At 41.4% G+C, this 16,028-nt stretch overlaps 1 protein-coding gene across 1 annotated transcript in view; it reads left to right on the top strand.

The window, feature by feature from the left end:
* The window catches only part of GLIS1 (GLIS family zinc finger 1), a gene marked incomplete at its 3' end in the record, with an annotated part of 200,489 nt that overhangs the window by 163,656 nt on the left and 20,805 nt on the right, over positions 1-16,028 (top strand). The window contains 3 exon segments of the mRNA XM_080348359.1: positions 849-959; positions 4,672-4,804; positions 12,325-12,475. Coding sequence (XP_080204485.1) covers positions 849-959; positions 4,672-4,804; positions 12,325-12,475 — 395 coding nt within the window.

Genomic DNA, 16,028 nt, shown 5'->3' with positions numbered 1-16,028 from the left:
TTCATTTGCTGGGAGTAGGCATAGATAAGAAGAGAACTTGGTGAGGCTTTCAGTCATCAGGACTTCAGAATGAGCGGTTAAATTGGGGCATCCTCATTTATTTATGCTTTTATTTTCCTATGAGGAGAGGGGACTGGACCTACGTGCCCAGACTCAGATGGCTTTCCCAGGAGACAGGGCTCATGCTGTGCCACATGAAGTGGTAAGCTCTGACATGTGTCAAAATCAGCTGGAAAGATCTTCCCAACAAAATCAACAGCGGGTTTTTCCTTCTGTATTGATTTGCTCCAATGTTACTGTTTGATGGAGGTTGTTTGGTTAGGGGTTACAAAAAGAAAATACTGCTGTTGTTATTCAAAACAGGAATGAGGTATGAAGCAAACCAAATGTGTGCTATGCCACAAGTTTTGCTCTGCTGCATATGGAACAGTTGTTATAAAAACTATGTAAATCAGAACTCAAAACCACATTTTCTATATTTATAATTGTACTAGGTGATCTCAGGATCGTTTTGTCTAGTGTAAAGGCTAGGAAAAAAGTAATGCTCTCAAAACCCATTCAGTTACATCTCATTAGCATTTAATTCAGCCCAGTATCCAACATGCCAGAGTACAGTTGTGTCCAGTGCTGTCGGTGCTTGCTTGGAGTGCAAAACCAGAGCGATCAATGTGGTTATTCTGTGTGCATCATGTCTGGCTTGTGTACATGGAGGAGACAAAGCAAATCTCAAAACAGCAAACAGAGGAAATAGCTCAGGCTTAACAGAAATGGCTGTCCTTCAGCTCTCTGTATGAGATTGTAGAGATGCAGAGGAATATGAAGTCTTTTCCCTTTCCTCACATTTACAGAAACCCTATGCCTGTCAGATTCCTGGCTGCTCCAAACGCTACACTGACCCCAGCTCTCTGCGCAAACATGTGAAAGCTCATTCAGCCAAAGAACAACAGGTGCGTAAGAAGGTAAGACCCACTAGGCAAAACGTGACACATCTCCAGGTCTCCTCAATATAGTTATTTATAATTTCACTTTAGTTTGTATATTTTCAAATCAGTATTCTGCAATATTGCTAGGATAAAACTTAAGAGGAGCTAATTTTCCTGTTGGTTTTTAATCACTATTGTTAACCAGTCCATTTTAGAGCTTTATACTTTCAAGGCTACCACCCTATAATTTGTTTGCCCCGCACCTTCTCTCCAAGCATTTCTTTCCCGTTCTTCTATCATATGCAAGCCCAAATTCTGCTGTCATTCACATATGATGTCCATGTATTGAGTCTCTGCAATCAGCTAGTAATACGTGTTGCAGATCATCTAAAACACAAATGAGATTAAGCCAGGATACTACAGAAACGTCAGGAAAGGAGCACTTGTAATAGATGAGAATGAAAACCCCCCACTTTTCCCACCACATCTGTATTTTAAATGCATTTATAAATCATTTCAAACCCAGACTGCTAGTTATGTTTTCACTACTCTTAGATTAAAATAAGTATTTTGGTTTCTGTGGGCTAAATCCTGAATTCATTATTAATGGGGTGTGCTTATGGGCACCAACCCAGAATCAGAGACTTGTTTATTACACATTTGTACACACAGTTTGTAAAAAGATGATTGGGACCCCACAGAGCTGATCTGTGACAGAACAGACCATGAGTATACTTCAGGCCCAGGAGTGGAAGGGAGTGCAAGTCTTAGCAAGCAATTACAATTAGTTCAATAAGCAGCAATGACGTCTTCCCTCAGCTGCCTCGCCACTGCCAAGAGCATCATGGATAAGACAGCAAAGCGTGTTTAAAGGATGGAGCACAGAGCAGAAATGACAGCCTGATGAGATAGACCTAGGGAGCAGCTAGTTTGGAAAAATGTCAAAAGAACTAGAAGTACTGGAGAGCAAGGAGAGGAACATACGGAGGGAAGAGACAATACCAGAAACCCAGATGATCGTAGTTGCAGAATTTGGGTTGAGCTGTGGAGGAGATGGATGTCAAAAAGGTCTTATTTTTGTTCTTGAATACAACTGTGATGAGTTCATACTGATTTGTCCTTTTGTCAGCCATGCCCTGTCTTATGCTATTTCCCTCCTGCATGAATGATGTCCCCTACAGTTTGCACTTTGCTAGATTCACCGACCTGAACTTATGGTCCCCTTCCCTAGAACATTTGTCTATCCCCCGATTCTTAATCAGGTGTATGGTGCCCAACTAACAGTTCCTAGAATATCAGTGTCCAGAGTTGTGCACGCTATTTTAAATAGTCAAGAAACACTCACTACATGAGGATCTTTGTGCCTGGCAGTAACACTGTTCATGCCTAGCACCCATCCACAGAATCAAGTTGTTGTCTCTGCGTATATCACGTTCAGTCAGAACTCTCAGCCTGGCAGGACTGGAAAGGAACACCAAATTTTCAAGCCCAGTTTTATATTATCAGGCCATGTGGTTTCACTACAGCACTTGACAAAGTTCCACAGGGTGTGCTGTGCACATGCCTTCCACGCCACAAGTCACTAAGTTCCCAGTGCTTCCCTAGAGTGACCTTTAGGTCTCAATGAGAGTAAGAGTCAGAAGGGCATCAAAGTATTTTGCAATGGCAAGATCATTGTGACAGGAAGATTGTGTTATATTATAGTCTCGTCTGATTGTAGAAAGCAACCAGGCTCCCTAATCCAAAGGAAAGAACCCCCATCTTTCCTTCCTGTGGTTGTTGACATATTTCTTGGGGGAAGGAAGGAGGGAATTATTTCCTAATACCAAACATGGGTATCATTTGTTCAGCTCTGTGGACTGGGCTGACTGCATGAATGTGTTAACATCCTTTACATCTGGGACAAAGGAACAGGCCCCACTGTTAGACTCTGTCACCTGCTGAGGCCTGTTTCCAGTTCTACAGAGGAAGGTGGGAAAAAAACCCTAAATCCCTACTTTGCATTAAGGGGCACAAAGTACATCCTCTGTAAACAACAGGAGGCCTCAAGCCAAGAATCAACACAGGACCAATGCGTTACAAACAGGTTGCAAACTCAAGCTGCCTGGATGTACCAAGACATCAAATATCAAGGGTTTCATATCTCTCAAGCTTTAGGAATTTTTCTGAATGCATATACATACCCTCCCATAGACTTCTTAAGTCTATCTTAAAATAACATTAGTTCCTTGCCTCCCACACTGTATTCGGTAGACCAGTCTACATCTGCGCTCCTCCAGTGGTTTGAAATCATCTTCAGATTTCCTGTCTCATTTATCTATGATAACTTTATGAATACTTGATCCTGTGTCTTTTTTCCTTGAACTTAAAGGGCATCTGAAAAAGCAGCAGATTTAAAGTACATTTTGATCAGGCTCTCTTAAAAGGGACCGAAGCAAATCTGACTCATAAAGAAATAATAAAATGCCCCAAATATTTCACTTAAACATATTATAGGAGAAAATCCCTTTCACAACTAAGTAAATCTCAGTGTTATTGAAACGGTGACAGTCTACTTTGGGAAAAAGGGCAAAAGACTATTTGTACTCGCTCATTTTTGGTTATAACTCAGCAAAGGCAGTTGTCTGTATCAGCTTCCCCAGAGTTCTGAGTGGAAATGACTTCACCAAGAAAGAAAAATTAAGAAGCTGCTCTGCCCACATGTCTCCAGCTATGCTACCAGAATGTGCCATCTCTGATAGAAAATAAAATGCCCTGAGTTTAGACTTACATTAAAGGAATCCTGAATATTTAGTTCATAGCATAGAAGGTGAGTGCAGTGGTAATATTTGGTTGTTCTGAAAGGCTTTACAAGCACAAAATAGGAGAAAGTTAGCTGTTAATGTAGTAGTAGTTTAAGTTTAATTGACTGCAGATGCACTTTGTGATCCAAATGTTAGATGTTTATCTTGAACCAACAAATGGCTGCATAGCTGAATTCTAAATAGGTCTGCCTGGACCTTTTATTTAGAATAACCAGACCCAGGGGAGATCGGTATGCAAAACTGTAAATGTAAAGACAATAACTATTTATTAATGGCTATAGAATATGATGGCTGTTTGTGTAATGTGAGCACTGTATTATGACAAAAGCTTGGCAACATCAGCATGTTTGAAAGAGAATTAGAAATGCTTTTCTTTCTTAATTCTCCTCTCCTGCTGTTTTTAATATGATCGACATTGTGGTTTTCAAGAGTTTGCTTCAGACACTTTTGCCAGAGCTTTAATTTACATGGAGAACAGCTGACATATCGGTGATACCTATTACACATTACTGACAGCATATTATTCCGCCAGTTCTAATCTGATAAGCACAAACACTTTTCTTTCTCTATCAAATGTCTTTCCAAGTGTCACAGCTACAGAGCGATGCAATCCTTTTGTCACAGAACCCCAGAATCTACAGAAAGCCTGAAAATATGCAGTTAAATTACTCAAGAAGATTTGAAGAAACACAGGGTACATTATTTTCTGAAGCAAACTGATGTTGATTTAAGGTTAGCACACTTACCTTGTGCGCTTAAGAAAACCAGAATTATCTCTAGTTAAAAATACCAAGTAGTAGGTACATCCTTAATTACACAAAGTTACTAGGAATGACGTTTTGTTCCTTCCTTTATACATAATAATTAAGCAAAGATAGATTAATTTAATTAGAAGTCATTTGGTTTACTTTGAAATAAAATGTTTCTTTATCCTCCTCTTGTAGCTAAATTCATGTACTGATATCGAACAAGATGTACTAAGTGAATGCTTAGCTATACAACAGCTCCACACATCTTCACAACACATTTTGGATGGGAAATGTGGTAGATCTGTAGGTCATCATGATTTAATTACAGGTAAGAAAACTTCTAGTAAGTATGGTGCTAAGTATGTCGTATAATACAGGACTAGAAAGAGAAAAGCTTATGGGGCTGATTTGCTGGTATGGAAGATGAAAAAAAAAAAAAAAATTAAATAATTTTGCGAGTTGTTTGCTAAGACCTGGTTTGTTTTTTTTTTTTCAGAGTTAGTCAGCCAAAAAACTCGTAATAATGTCACCTGAAGCGGGTGGCAGCCCTGCTGAAAGTCAGCCTCCATCCCTTTTGTTCTCTTTTAAAAAGTTTGCTTTGGCTTCAGCAAAATGCAGGTCCATGAGCTTTGCTAAAGCCAAACGAGTGCTCTAGCAAAGACAGATGCATGCAGCAGTAAGGTTTTCCAGTTCTTCGGGAGCTTCGGAAAAGCTGATGAGGCTGTGTGTTATCATGCATTGTGTGATTACAACAAATACTATGGTGATGTATGAATGGGGCGAAAGCTTGCATTTGAAATGTCAAACATGTTGTTTTAATTCTATTTTCTGGTATTTAATCTTTCTTTCATTCCTTCTTGTCTGTCTTTCTTGTGGTTTGAACAAGAGCTGGCCCCTTTCAGCAACCTTAGACTCTTCTATACATTTTAAATGAACAGAAAAAGGCAGTTCCATTCCCTTCTGCTGAAAATAAGATCTAGATTCACAACTTTGGAACCACAGCAGAGGATCCTGAATCAGGGATGTAACAGTCTCAGAAAAGGGGAACTCTCCAAGGCCATCAGTTTAGTTTAACTGCAATCTGCCTCACCCTGCGAAGGCACTCGTATCCTTCCACTGATTCTAGATATTACAGTGCCAGACATTTAACTTAGCTGTTTCCCCTCTCAAATCTCTTTCTGCCCATGTAACTATTTAGCCCCTTTTCAAATTTTCTTATTTATTTTATTCTTGGCTTCAGCAACATGACATGTATCAGTGAGTTGCCCACACTTTGGCAGAGGACAGTTTGAATTGGAATCATAGAACAGTTTGAGTTGGACAGGCTCTTCCATGCTCCCCCAGTGCCACCCCTGCCATGAGCAGGGACATCTCCGCCCAGATCAGGTTGCTCAGAGCCCCATCCAGCCTGGCCTGGAATGTCTCCAGGGATGGTTCATCCACCGCCTCTCTGGGCAACTTGGGCCAGGGTCTCACCACCCTCATTGCAAAAAATGTCTTCCTTATCTTTAGCCTGAATCTACTCTTTTAGTTTAAAACCATTACCCCTTGTCCTATTGCAATGGGCCCTATTACAAATCTGTCCCCATCTTTCTTATAAGTCCCCTTTAACTATTGAAAGGCCACAATAAGGCCTCCCTGGAGCTTTCTCTTTGCCAGGTTAAACAAACCCAGTACTCTCAGCCTTTCTCTATAGGAGCAAGTCTTTGGATTGCAGAGCAGAGCAAAGGTGAGACAAAAAAGGTGGAGATGCCACTTTTCTAAACTTTACTTTGAAACTTGGTCAATACAAGAAAATGTTCAGTGCTATTAAAATCCAATATTATTCATAAAACAATTTAGCTTAGTGCTAAATTTATCTATCTTGATATAAGATGTAGTTTATTCTCTTTCATCTCCACTGTGGAGGATTGGCTTTACTTGATATTGCTAAATAAATTTTTAAATTGATTTAGTAACTGAGTATAAGCTTTCCAGACAAACCCTAGCTTATTTCTGTTGAGGTTTAGAGAAATACAATGGTAAACTGGGATTAGAAAACAGAAATGCCTGTGCTAGTTCCCCTACACCAAGGGAAGAGCTGATACACTTTATTAATATATTTTGGTTTCTAAGACCAAAATAATGAACTACTACTAATTACTTAGGCAAGTATCTCCTGCTTTTCTTCTCATTCCAAATCTTAAAAACTAAAAACTCATCCTGCTTGACAACTCTTACTCTCTAGTTCAAGACACACTGAAATGTTGGAGTGTAACTGGTGAACAGAATGGAGTAGAAAGGGAAATAACCCATCATTCTAGAATTGTTCCCCTGGGAGTCTACACTCATGGTTTATATGTGGCTCCTTGAAAAGCGGCAGGAAGCTGCAGGGACTTGGAGGGATGATTTCTATTCTCTGCCTTTGTCATTGGCACTCGTAAGATCTGCGAGGGCAGCACGTGGCCTCTGCTCTCCACCTTTACAGCCCAGCATAGTTGCAGCGTGCCTTGCCCTCTCACTTCCAGGCAGCACAGGAAAGACCAGTGAAATGTCCCTCAGAACAGGCTGCACTTAAGAGCCTCAGAAATAGCCTCAGATTTCAAGTGATAACAATAAAACAGGAAAAAAGTTATTAGCTTACAGATAAACAGATCATCCCTAAGCCTCTCAGTGTCATTTCTGAGAACCTCTTGTGAAATTAAGGATTTTATCTATCAATAATACTGGCTTTTTTCTGATATGATTTCTTTGTTGATTGTATCAATCCCTCACCAGGATGTTGTAAAAAACCTAGTAAATCTTCCCTGATATTCCCATCAGGTCACCCCGTTATTAGACCCCATCACATGCACAGTATGAAAACATGCCAGGGAAAATAAATCAAGAGTCAAAAGATTGTCTTACAGTTAAAATGAAGCTGCTTCATGCTATGTGTAGTACAATTCCTTAAGCAAAACTGTTCCTCTGTCATTGTTTAGAGCATATAAACTAAAGTGCTGATCCTTACAGAACTAAAGCATAAGGACACTCCTGCTACAACCTACAGTTTGCAATGATTACACATTTGCTCTTTCAAATAAGCAGAGGTAATATATCTGGAGAAATCCACTATAATACTCTATTTAGGTTATATATGGATAACTACAGTATATTATGGCCTCTTCATTCCACTTGAAAATCTGAAAATGTTCATGGTTTGGGTTTTTGTTTTGAGGGCTTCCCAACCCCCCCCTCCATTTTTTTTTTTCAAAGAAACCACATTATTATTGTGCAGAGCTCTGGGCTTTAGGGATCACTTGGATTCCTGAAGAGTTTCAGTTTTTTCTTTCTCCAAGTTAAAGCACATTTTAAATATGTCAGGGATGAAAGCCAATCACAGGAAAAAAAAAAAGAAATATTTAAAAAGCTCCCATCCCTTGCGTCCAACTTCAAAGAAGGTTTGTGCTTGGGACTGGGTAAGACAGTGAGCAAAAGAATGTTTTGCAGTCAGAGGAACCCATTGTTCGCTTAGATCTCCCTCCTTTTTTCCTGCTTTTAACTAAGATGCTTCATGGCTGCACAGGTTCAACTCTAGCTGTGCCCAAGAGCTCTTATCACTCTCCCCACTCTCTCCACTCAGGTACTTCCACTCAGACATTTTCTCTGGGCCTTTATTATTATTGTTGTTCTGGTCTCAGTTGGTATAAAGCTGGGGAAAAGAAAAGCTGCGAGTCACAGATGCTCAGAGTACTGTTTTGGCAACAGATGTTAAGGTGAAAGGCCAAGCTATTTAAAATATTGATTGATTACATATATTTACAATCCAAGATGGTCAACGCCTGAAGAGGCCCAGAGTGCACAGTCCTGAAATGGGTTGCACTTGCAGGAGAGGTCCTTCAGAACACTCCAAAGGCTTCTGTGTGACTTCAGGTACTCAGGATAACTCACTGCTGAAAAAAGGGAAGAAAAACTTTAAATGAAGATACATTTTAGAAGCATTGAAAATTGTACTGAGGCTGGAACAGCAACTGCTCCTCCCTCCTTGACTTCTTCCGTTGTAGAGACACTTGGTTCCCTGGGCAGAAGGATCCATGCAGCAAAGACAGCATTTCTCTCCCCTCAAGCTGCTCTTCCCTACTGTCAGGACTTGGCAGTGGGAAGGACCTTATACACCCTTGTATCGGCGGGTACCTCCTGCTTCCCTGAACAAGGCAGTTCATTCTCTCTCTTTGCTGATACTCCGCCACTGCCAATATTGCCTTCTAAAAGCACCATCTGCGGGCTTAACACCTATGAACATGCCGTCAGGTAGTCATGCAGAGCGAAAATAGCCCCAAACTTTGAGTGTCTTAATTCTGGAATAAAAATATGCATATCAATCAAAGCTTTTTACAGTCAAAATGAATTCCACTGGCAGCATAAATGGCTGACAGCATGCATAGTGTGTAGTACAGTACACCCTGCACGTTGCCCATGACCAGAGACAGGTCTGTCCCTCTGAAGGAAGTAAAGTTAACATTCTGTTAGAGTGCCCTTGTACTTTACTGTGTAAGATCAACAACTTTTAATTTTACGTAAGTACTGATTTGGTTCTCAGTGACTCAACAGAAATGACTAATGTCTTATTGCAGATTCACATGGAATCTCATAGTAAATCTCATCTTCCATTGTGTGTGCCACATGGCCCTCAAAGCACTCTTAATTACAGGCAGCCATCCCATGCAAGCGTAGCAAGTGAACAACAGAGTCGAGTATTTGTCTGTGTTGGCTCCTGTTTCAGCTCCCTCACTCTCCAGCAGCTTCAGGTGCCATGGAGCCCTCATCCAGCTGGTAGGCTGTGCCCCCTCAGATGCTCACCAGCGAGCCCAGACACCAGAGCAGCCTTGCAATCCCCCCATGCCTCGCACTGGCCCCATGTCTGAGGGGTACACCATGTACAAACCAGCACTCAGAGTTTGGTCTCATTTCCTTAGGAAGCAAAGCTTTTGCAGTCATTTCTCTGTCCACATGTATCTCAGCCCTCTTCCTTACATTATTTTTTTCAATCCAATAGCCAAGCTCAACCACATTTGAAAAACACTTCAGAGATAATAGAATTCTGACAAGTTCCATGAACGCTGGCAGCTGGATACCAGAGTTTGGCACCCAGAATGAGTGTTCCCAGTGTGGGAGAGGCAGGCAGGGCTCGGCTGTGACACACGCTGTGTGGCTGCAGGCAGCACACGTGTAGCACCATATTTGTCAAAGTGTCACAGAGGATCTGGGGACAGCTGGGTTTACCCTGACATGCTTCAGCTGATGTTGTGGTGGCTGTCGATTGAGCAATGCTGTGGAGAGGGGGTGTCAGTGGGTTCTGGGCTGAGGCAGCACAAGCTGCGGTGTGGAAAGGGGGTTGGGGAAATGTGAGGACAAGAGACACCACGTATCAAACCCAGCGTGACTGAGGGCATTGCGGTAAATAAAGATGTAGGAAGAGGAAAACTCATGGATGAACAAACTCTACAAGCCTCAGCACACACATGCTTCAAGGAGGGTCCTTTTCCAGAGAAGGTATAATCAGTAAGTCAGACGATGGATAAACTAAGGGTAGATGGAAGAAGCCCTACTCCAAGTAGGAGACGAGGTTCACAGCTAGACATCTATGCAAGCCCAAGAGTAGGCAATGGGTGTCCACCCAAGTACTTCTACGGATGGTTAAACTCCTTTGCATAGTGGTTGGATATGATAGAAACTCGCAGTGACAGATTCTGGTTTTATTTGGTTTTCCAATGGGGTGTGTTTGAGTTCATAGGATCACGCAGGACTCGGCTCCTGGACATATGGATGTGTGGAGTGGTTTATTTAACTTTTTTTTGCTTCTCTAGAGGGGTACGCTGCTTGTAGGTACTCTGCTCCTCTGTTCTTCTCATCTACCTCAAACAAAGAATTGAAACTGTCATCAGTAGCTGAGACAGTAAGGAAGGGGCCAGGAGAGACCTCTTAAACATTCGTGAACTGTTCATGGGTAGGATTGTAAGATAAAACATTTGAGTATGTTTACTGGCCATCACACTGCTAAAACTGCCTTTTGACAGGTTTTGAACTTCCTGGACAAGTTACTGATAGAGGCCAGTAATAGTCTGCTAGCCTTAGAGAGCACAAATGTCTCTTTTTAGATTCAGGAGTTTCCTCCAGGCTGTGCTGCCAATATACCTAAACTGCATGTTGTAGGAAAGAGAGCTGAAGTGTGAAATGACACTGTACAGTCAAGGTCACATTGGTATTTGGTTCATCTGTCCAAGCCTGATAATGAACATATGAACGGTAAGGATTTGGGGGGAAGTGGAAACTATTGTATTATTAAATGGACTGAAGCCACCAGTGGAAAACATTTTCACAGTGTAGCATCCTAGCTACTGACCTATTGGTATCAGAAGAAGCTTTGACAAATAAATCCTAGCATCACCTGGGAACATCTGACTTCTTAAAGCCTCTTCTGTCTGGCTTTCAGTGCAGAAAGCAAGTTGGTTTCACTGGCTGGCTGACAAATGGTCTGTCTAGCAGGAGACAGAGATGATGCGGTTCATTTTTGTTGCTTTAGATCTGTCAACAGCTGAGGACTTATTGTTCATGCGAGGTTTTTGACTCATCTGAAGTCCCTGACAAAGGTGGCTGGAATCTTGCCTTAGTCGTTCTCTTCAATCGCACAGAAACAGATGCTGATGTTCAGCCATTGCTTATCTGCCCAGAGGGCTGTCACACACTCCCCATGGCTCCAGATTTTCATGTTGCCTTGTTCCGTGTTACTGTGAGGGTTTGTGAGAAGTGCCATCGTGAATCCTGTCAGTGACACGGGACACAGCCAAGCATAGCTGGCACACAGCTGTCTTCTGAATGTGTAGCTCTGCACACAATGAGTGGGAAAGGAAAGGCGAATGCTATGGGAGGAGAGAAGGCAAAGAAACTAGGCCTCAGAGGGAGTGTGGGGTCTGTGTGCTGTATGGCTGGACACTGTGGGAGGTGGCAAACTTAACTTCTCTCCACGGCCTTCAGAATGCAACGTGAGCAGCTGCTCTAGTCCCCATCAGCGTGCAGATTCCCTGGGAGGCATGCCCTGGGCGGAGGGCAAAAATCCAGGCAATGTCTTGTAGGCAAATTTTAGGAAGAGAAACTGAGTAAAGGAGGAGAAGACTTTTCCAATAATTGAATTTACTAGCAGCCGGCCCTTTTTTCTTCCTGCTATAGGGTGGCATTTGCAAACGGCATTTGGAACTCTGGGCAGCAAGCACTCCTGCGATCTCCCCTCATTACAGAGACTGGCCCTCAGTGCAGCCTTCACCCAAAAGTCAGTGTCAAGGCCCTGACCCCCAGGTAGCCTAGAGTGTCTGAGTACATGAACAACGATAAAACCCAGGCCCTGGTCCCTCTTACACAAACAGTGCTTTGAGTTAAATCTCTAATGTGATGTTGGTAAGTATGATGTGCTGCTCTGCTGTCAATATGAGCTCCATCGTGCTGCAAACAACTGAGCACTGTGGGTTCTCACTTAGAAGCAGGTGAATGCAGGGTGAGAGTCCTGCAAGTCCTGCCAGTTGTTAGGAGCAGTGCTTATAGGTCTGCACTCACAGCAAGGAAGAAATGGATTGCCTGACCAGGAGACACACGTGTCAAAGCACCTTACTAGAGCTTTGAGTGCTGTTCCAAGCACAGCAGTTATTCACTGAGGCACTGCATATCTGAGTAGGTGACTCCCCCTGCCACTATAACTTCCCCAACAGAAGTGAGCTGCTGTGTGTTAGTGTCTCAGGGTTGGGTGCAGAATAGGGAAGAACTTGGGGACTTTCAAGGGCTTGCTTGGATGCTTCTTTCCTTGCTCATTTTATTTTGCAAAACGCTGTGTGTTCACAGGCATGTACAGTGGTTCCAGCGCTAACCATAACGGTCCCTCACCAGGTATATTGCCTCCTCCTCATGACATCCCTTCAAGACACCATCCACTCGACTCTACCCTTTCCAGTCCACATCACCATCAGTCGCCGTTGGAGAGTGCCAGGGAAGGGTATGTGTGTGAAACATGCTTGGCCTGTCTGGCATAATAATGAATGATTGTTTATTTTACTTTGCATGGATGCTGTTCAAATGAAAAACATTGTCCCAAGCTAAGCAATTTGTTTTGGTTTAGAATAATAGAATAATTTCATTTTGAAGGGACCTCAGAAGGTCATGTCATCCACCCCTGTGCACATCAGGGCAAACTTTGACATTACTATCCGGTTGCTCAGGGCTTTGCCCTTGCCTTCAACAAAACACAGAGAGGTTTCTTTCTTTCTTCATAGCATGTAATTCCATATAGTATGAAATTCCATTCAGGGTGGGGATTTTTGTTTGGTGTTTGGTTTTTTCGGTTGGTTTTGGTAGGGTGTTTTTTTTGGTTTGTTTTTGGTGTTGGTTTTTTTTTTTGGTTGGCTGGTGTTGGGTTGGGTTTCGTTTGGTTGGTTTTTGGTTTGGTAGGGTTGGTTGGTTGGTTTAATTCTTCCTTGATGACTTCCTTGATGACTTTTTTCAGCTGAAATGTGAAATCTCTCAACGGGTAAAAACCCAAACTATGAGTCACTCAGCAATAAGGCAGTGTTTGCCTTAGTAAGACTGATTTTGTATCAGAGCAGCAGGCTTTCTCACTTCCTTTCACTCTGAGATTCTCTTAATACTTCTCTCAGCGGCAGGCATTAGCCAGTAAGCTCCCAATCAGAGAGGGGTATGCTCACATTGATTATATAGATTTAATTGTTACAGTATCTGACATTTATAAAGCACTGTTTGCTCAAGAACCTCATAACATCTTCTCAATAGTAAAGGTTTGTTGTAGGCCACCAAATTCTGCTCTAATCTTTTTGCTCAGATTTTTTTTGACTTATGCAAGTTAAATATCAAACTTACAGTTTTTCTTCCCAGCACTTTGGACAGGGAATGGACTCTGATTTGAGAGGTTTTTTCCTAAAAATACATTGGTGTTCTTTAGAAAATATAGCAATTGAGCGTAGAGTCTTTCCATCCTAGTCTAGTAACTGACCCATCCCTTCTTTTCTATGGGGAAAGGGAAGCCCAGAAAGTTTCTAATTGTATGCTTCAAGGAGAAGGCAGAGGGTATGTGGTATGGAAAGGGCATGGTAAGGAAAATTACACCTGGAGTAGTGAAGAACAATCTAATTGAGGAAATTCAGTTAGGAACAAATTACTCCATTCTTTTTCTTAGTTGGGTAATGAATGCTGTACCAAGCTTAACTTCTACACCCTGTTCCTCCTTCAGCCATCTCTTCTGACCTATGCCAGCAGCAGGTACCACTGCCCCCTCCCAATATATGATTCATATCTGCCCATTGTAGACTTACTCTGTCCCTCAGGTATTGAAAAAGTCACATAAGATGTCTGTGCCCAACCCTGCTCCTTCCCTGCCCAACCACCCACATTCCTGACAGTTCCTCTCTGCCCGTGGCAGAGTCATGGCCACGGGAGGCACTGGACATGCTGATATAGGTGGAAGTTATACCAGATAAATAAGACATTTTCTTTGCAGAGAAGGCAGTGAGTGCAAACAGGAGGAATGGAGACAGACAGTTCAAAAGGAAGGTAACCCAGGAGCTATTCTTTCCCTGCAGAATGGGACTACCTGAGCCTGAGGCAGTAGGATCCCTTCCTCTCACTCCTGCCCAGGATGCTGCTCAGCTGTTTCCTCCCTGAGTTGGTTCCTAGGGAAGTTAAGGCAAAAAATGCCAACTAAGAATGAAATAAATTAAGGATGGGAAGCATTTAATAGGCTGTCAGTAAGGTGGATTTGTTTCTAAGGCACTTCACGTTCTAGTACTGTTAATAAGCAATGAAAGCGAAGAGTTGACTAGAATGAGGGCAACAGACAGTTTTCCAGTTCAAGGGGTCTGAAGCTCTCAGGTGAATTCTCTGTGCTGCCCTCATGTCTCCATGCCAGCGTATGATGCAGAAACACTGTGCTGAGTGAACTGAGTTTCTCACTGAGCTCCTTCTATGGATATTTTGATCATTTTCTTAGGACAAAGTTTACATCAGAATTGCCTCTGCTGTTTTCCGTTCTAGTGGAATAAGTATTCTTTCTCAGAGGGGACAATAGTGCTGATTAATTATCTCAGTGCTTATATGCTTAAGTAATGTAAATTCTTTGCAGAAACACTACAGTTAATATCCTATGACAAAAAGTAAAAGTGATAGGATAACAGATTTCTAACCATGAACCAAACATCAGGAAAGAGAGAGTGGAATGTATTTTTGGATAGTTATTTTAAAACAGGGTGTCTAGTTTCATGACATAATTATTTGGAATTTTTCAGCATCTCAAATGCCATTTTCTAAACTCAAAATAATCTGCATTCAGCGCTGTCATACCCAGTCCAAGATACGTTTGCTGTATTTTAATTGTTTATGCTTACATTATTAATGACTGCTGAAATAAAACCCACAACTGACATTTTAAGTGCAAATACAGAAAGCTTAGTGTGAACTAATAGCCCTTGAATTTCATTTAGTGCAGTTTTGTTTAAACCATTCATCCATCTAACTGGGCAAAATCACTTCATAATCTAATGCATGGAGCCACTGAATTACAGAACTGTGACCCTTTGCCAGTTCATAGCAGTACACCATTACTCATATAAAATATATATGGTTTACAATACGAAAGAAACACCTAATACTGTCTTTCTTCATATTAACTGCCCCAGCTTCCTGCCACACATATAATGTTTTGCCTCATTTGTCAGCTGTCTCAGCATTCGGGTTTAAGTAAATGCAAAGAATTTCTATACTGTGAATCAGTACGATGACAAGACTGGATTGCATAGTTTAAGTCCATGGAATGAACCAAATGATTACTATCAAGAAATCTAATTACTGAGTCATCAAATATGCAAGATGCCAAAATCTACATGAGGCAGAGTACAAATAGTCTACTCAAATTTGACATAAGATTCAGGATTTGATTTAAAGGCTTTTTCTTAAAAAATGCGCCCTGTTACACCATCCTTTGCCAAAGTCAATACTAAGTGCAGCAGTCAATTTTCCCAAATGGTTTGCTAAGACTTTTAAATAGTTTGACAAAATTATCTAATTCACTTGAAAATGTTCTAACAAAATCTGACTTCATTACCAAATGTATTTATACTGGCTCTATACAATCTGGAGAGTAGTTTTTGAAATTCTGGTATGAAGTGCATGCTAGACCAAAAAAAATTTTACTTAAATTGATATTAATTAAACTAAAAGTGTGTGACTGAGAAATAATTTGGCATCCAGAAAGTGGGCTTGTCATGATCCAGGTTTAAATATATGTTTATTTTTTATTTCAGGTAACAAAGTGTTATTTTAGCATTTCTTGTAGCATATGCCATGTATAATGTCTTACTTGGTTTCATTTTGCCCTTTGCAAAAATAGCCTGTTTTGATTTGTAGCAGTGCGAAGATGGAAAAACAGGTTTTGGTATTAAGCTTTATGCGGATGTTTCACTTGGCATTCTTTCTACTATTTTTTTGGCTGTTATTATCTGAGTAATCTAAAAAGGCACTTAGTTTCATTTGTAAACTATCTC

This window comes from Nesoenas mayeri, assembly GCF_963082525.1.
Source record: "Nesoenas mayeri genome assembly, chromosome: 8".
Taxonomy (NCBI): Eukaryota; Metazoa; Chordata; class Aves; order Columbiformes; family Columbidae; genus Nesoenas; species Nesoenas mayeri.
This window is presented reverse-complemented; position numbering and strand designations above follow the sequence as displayed.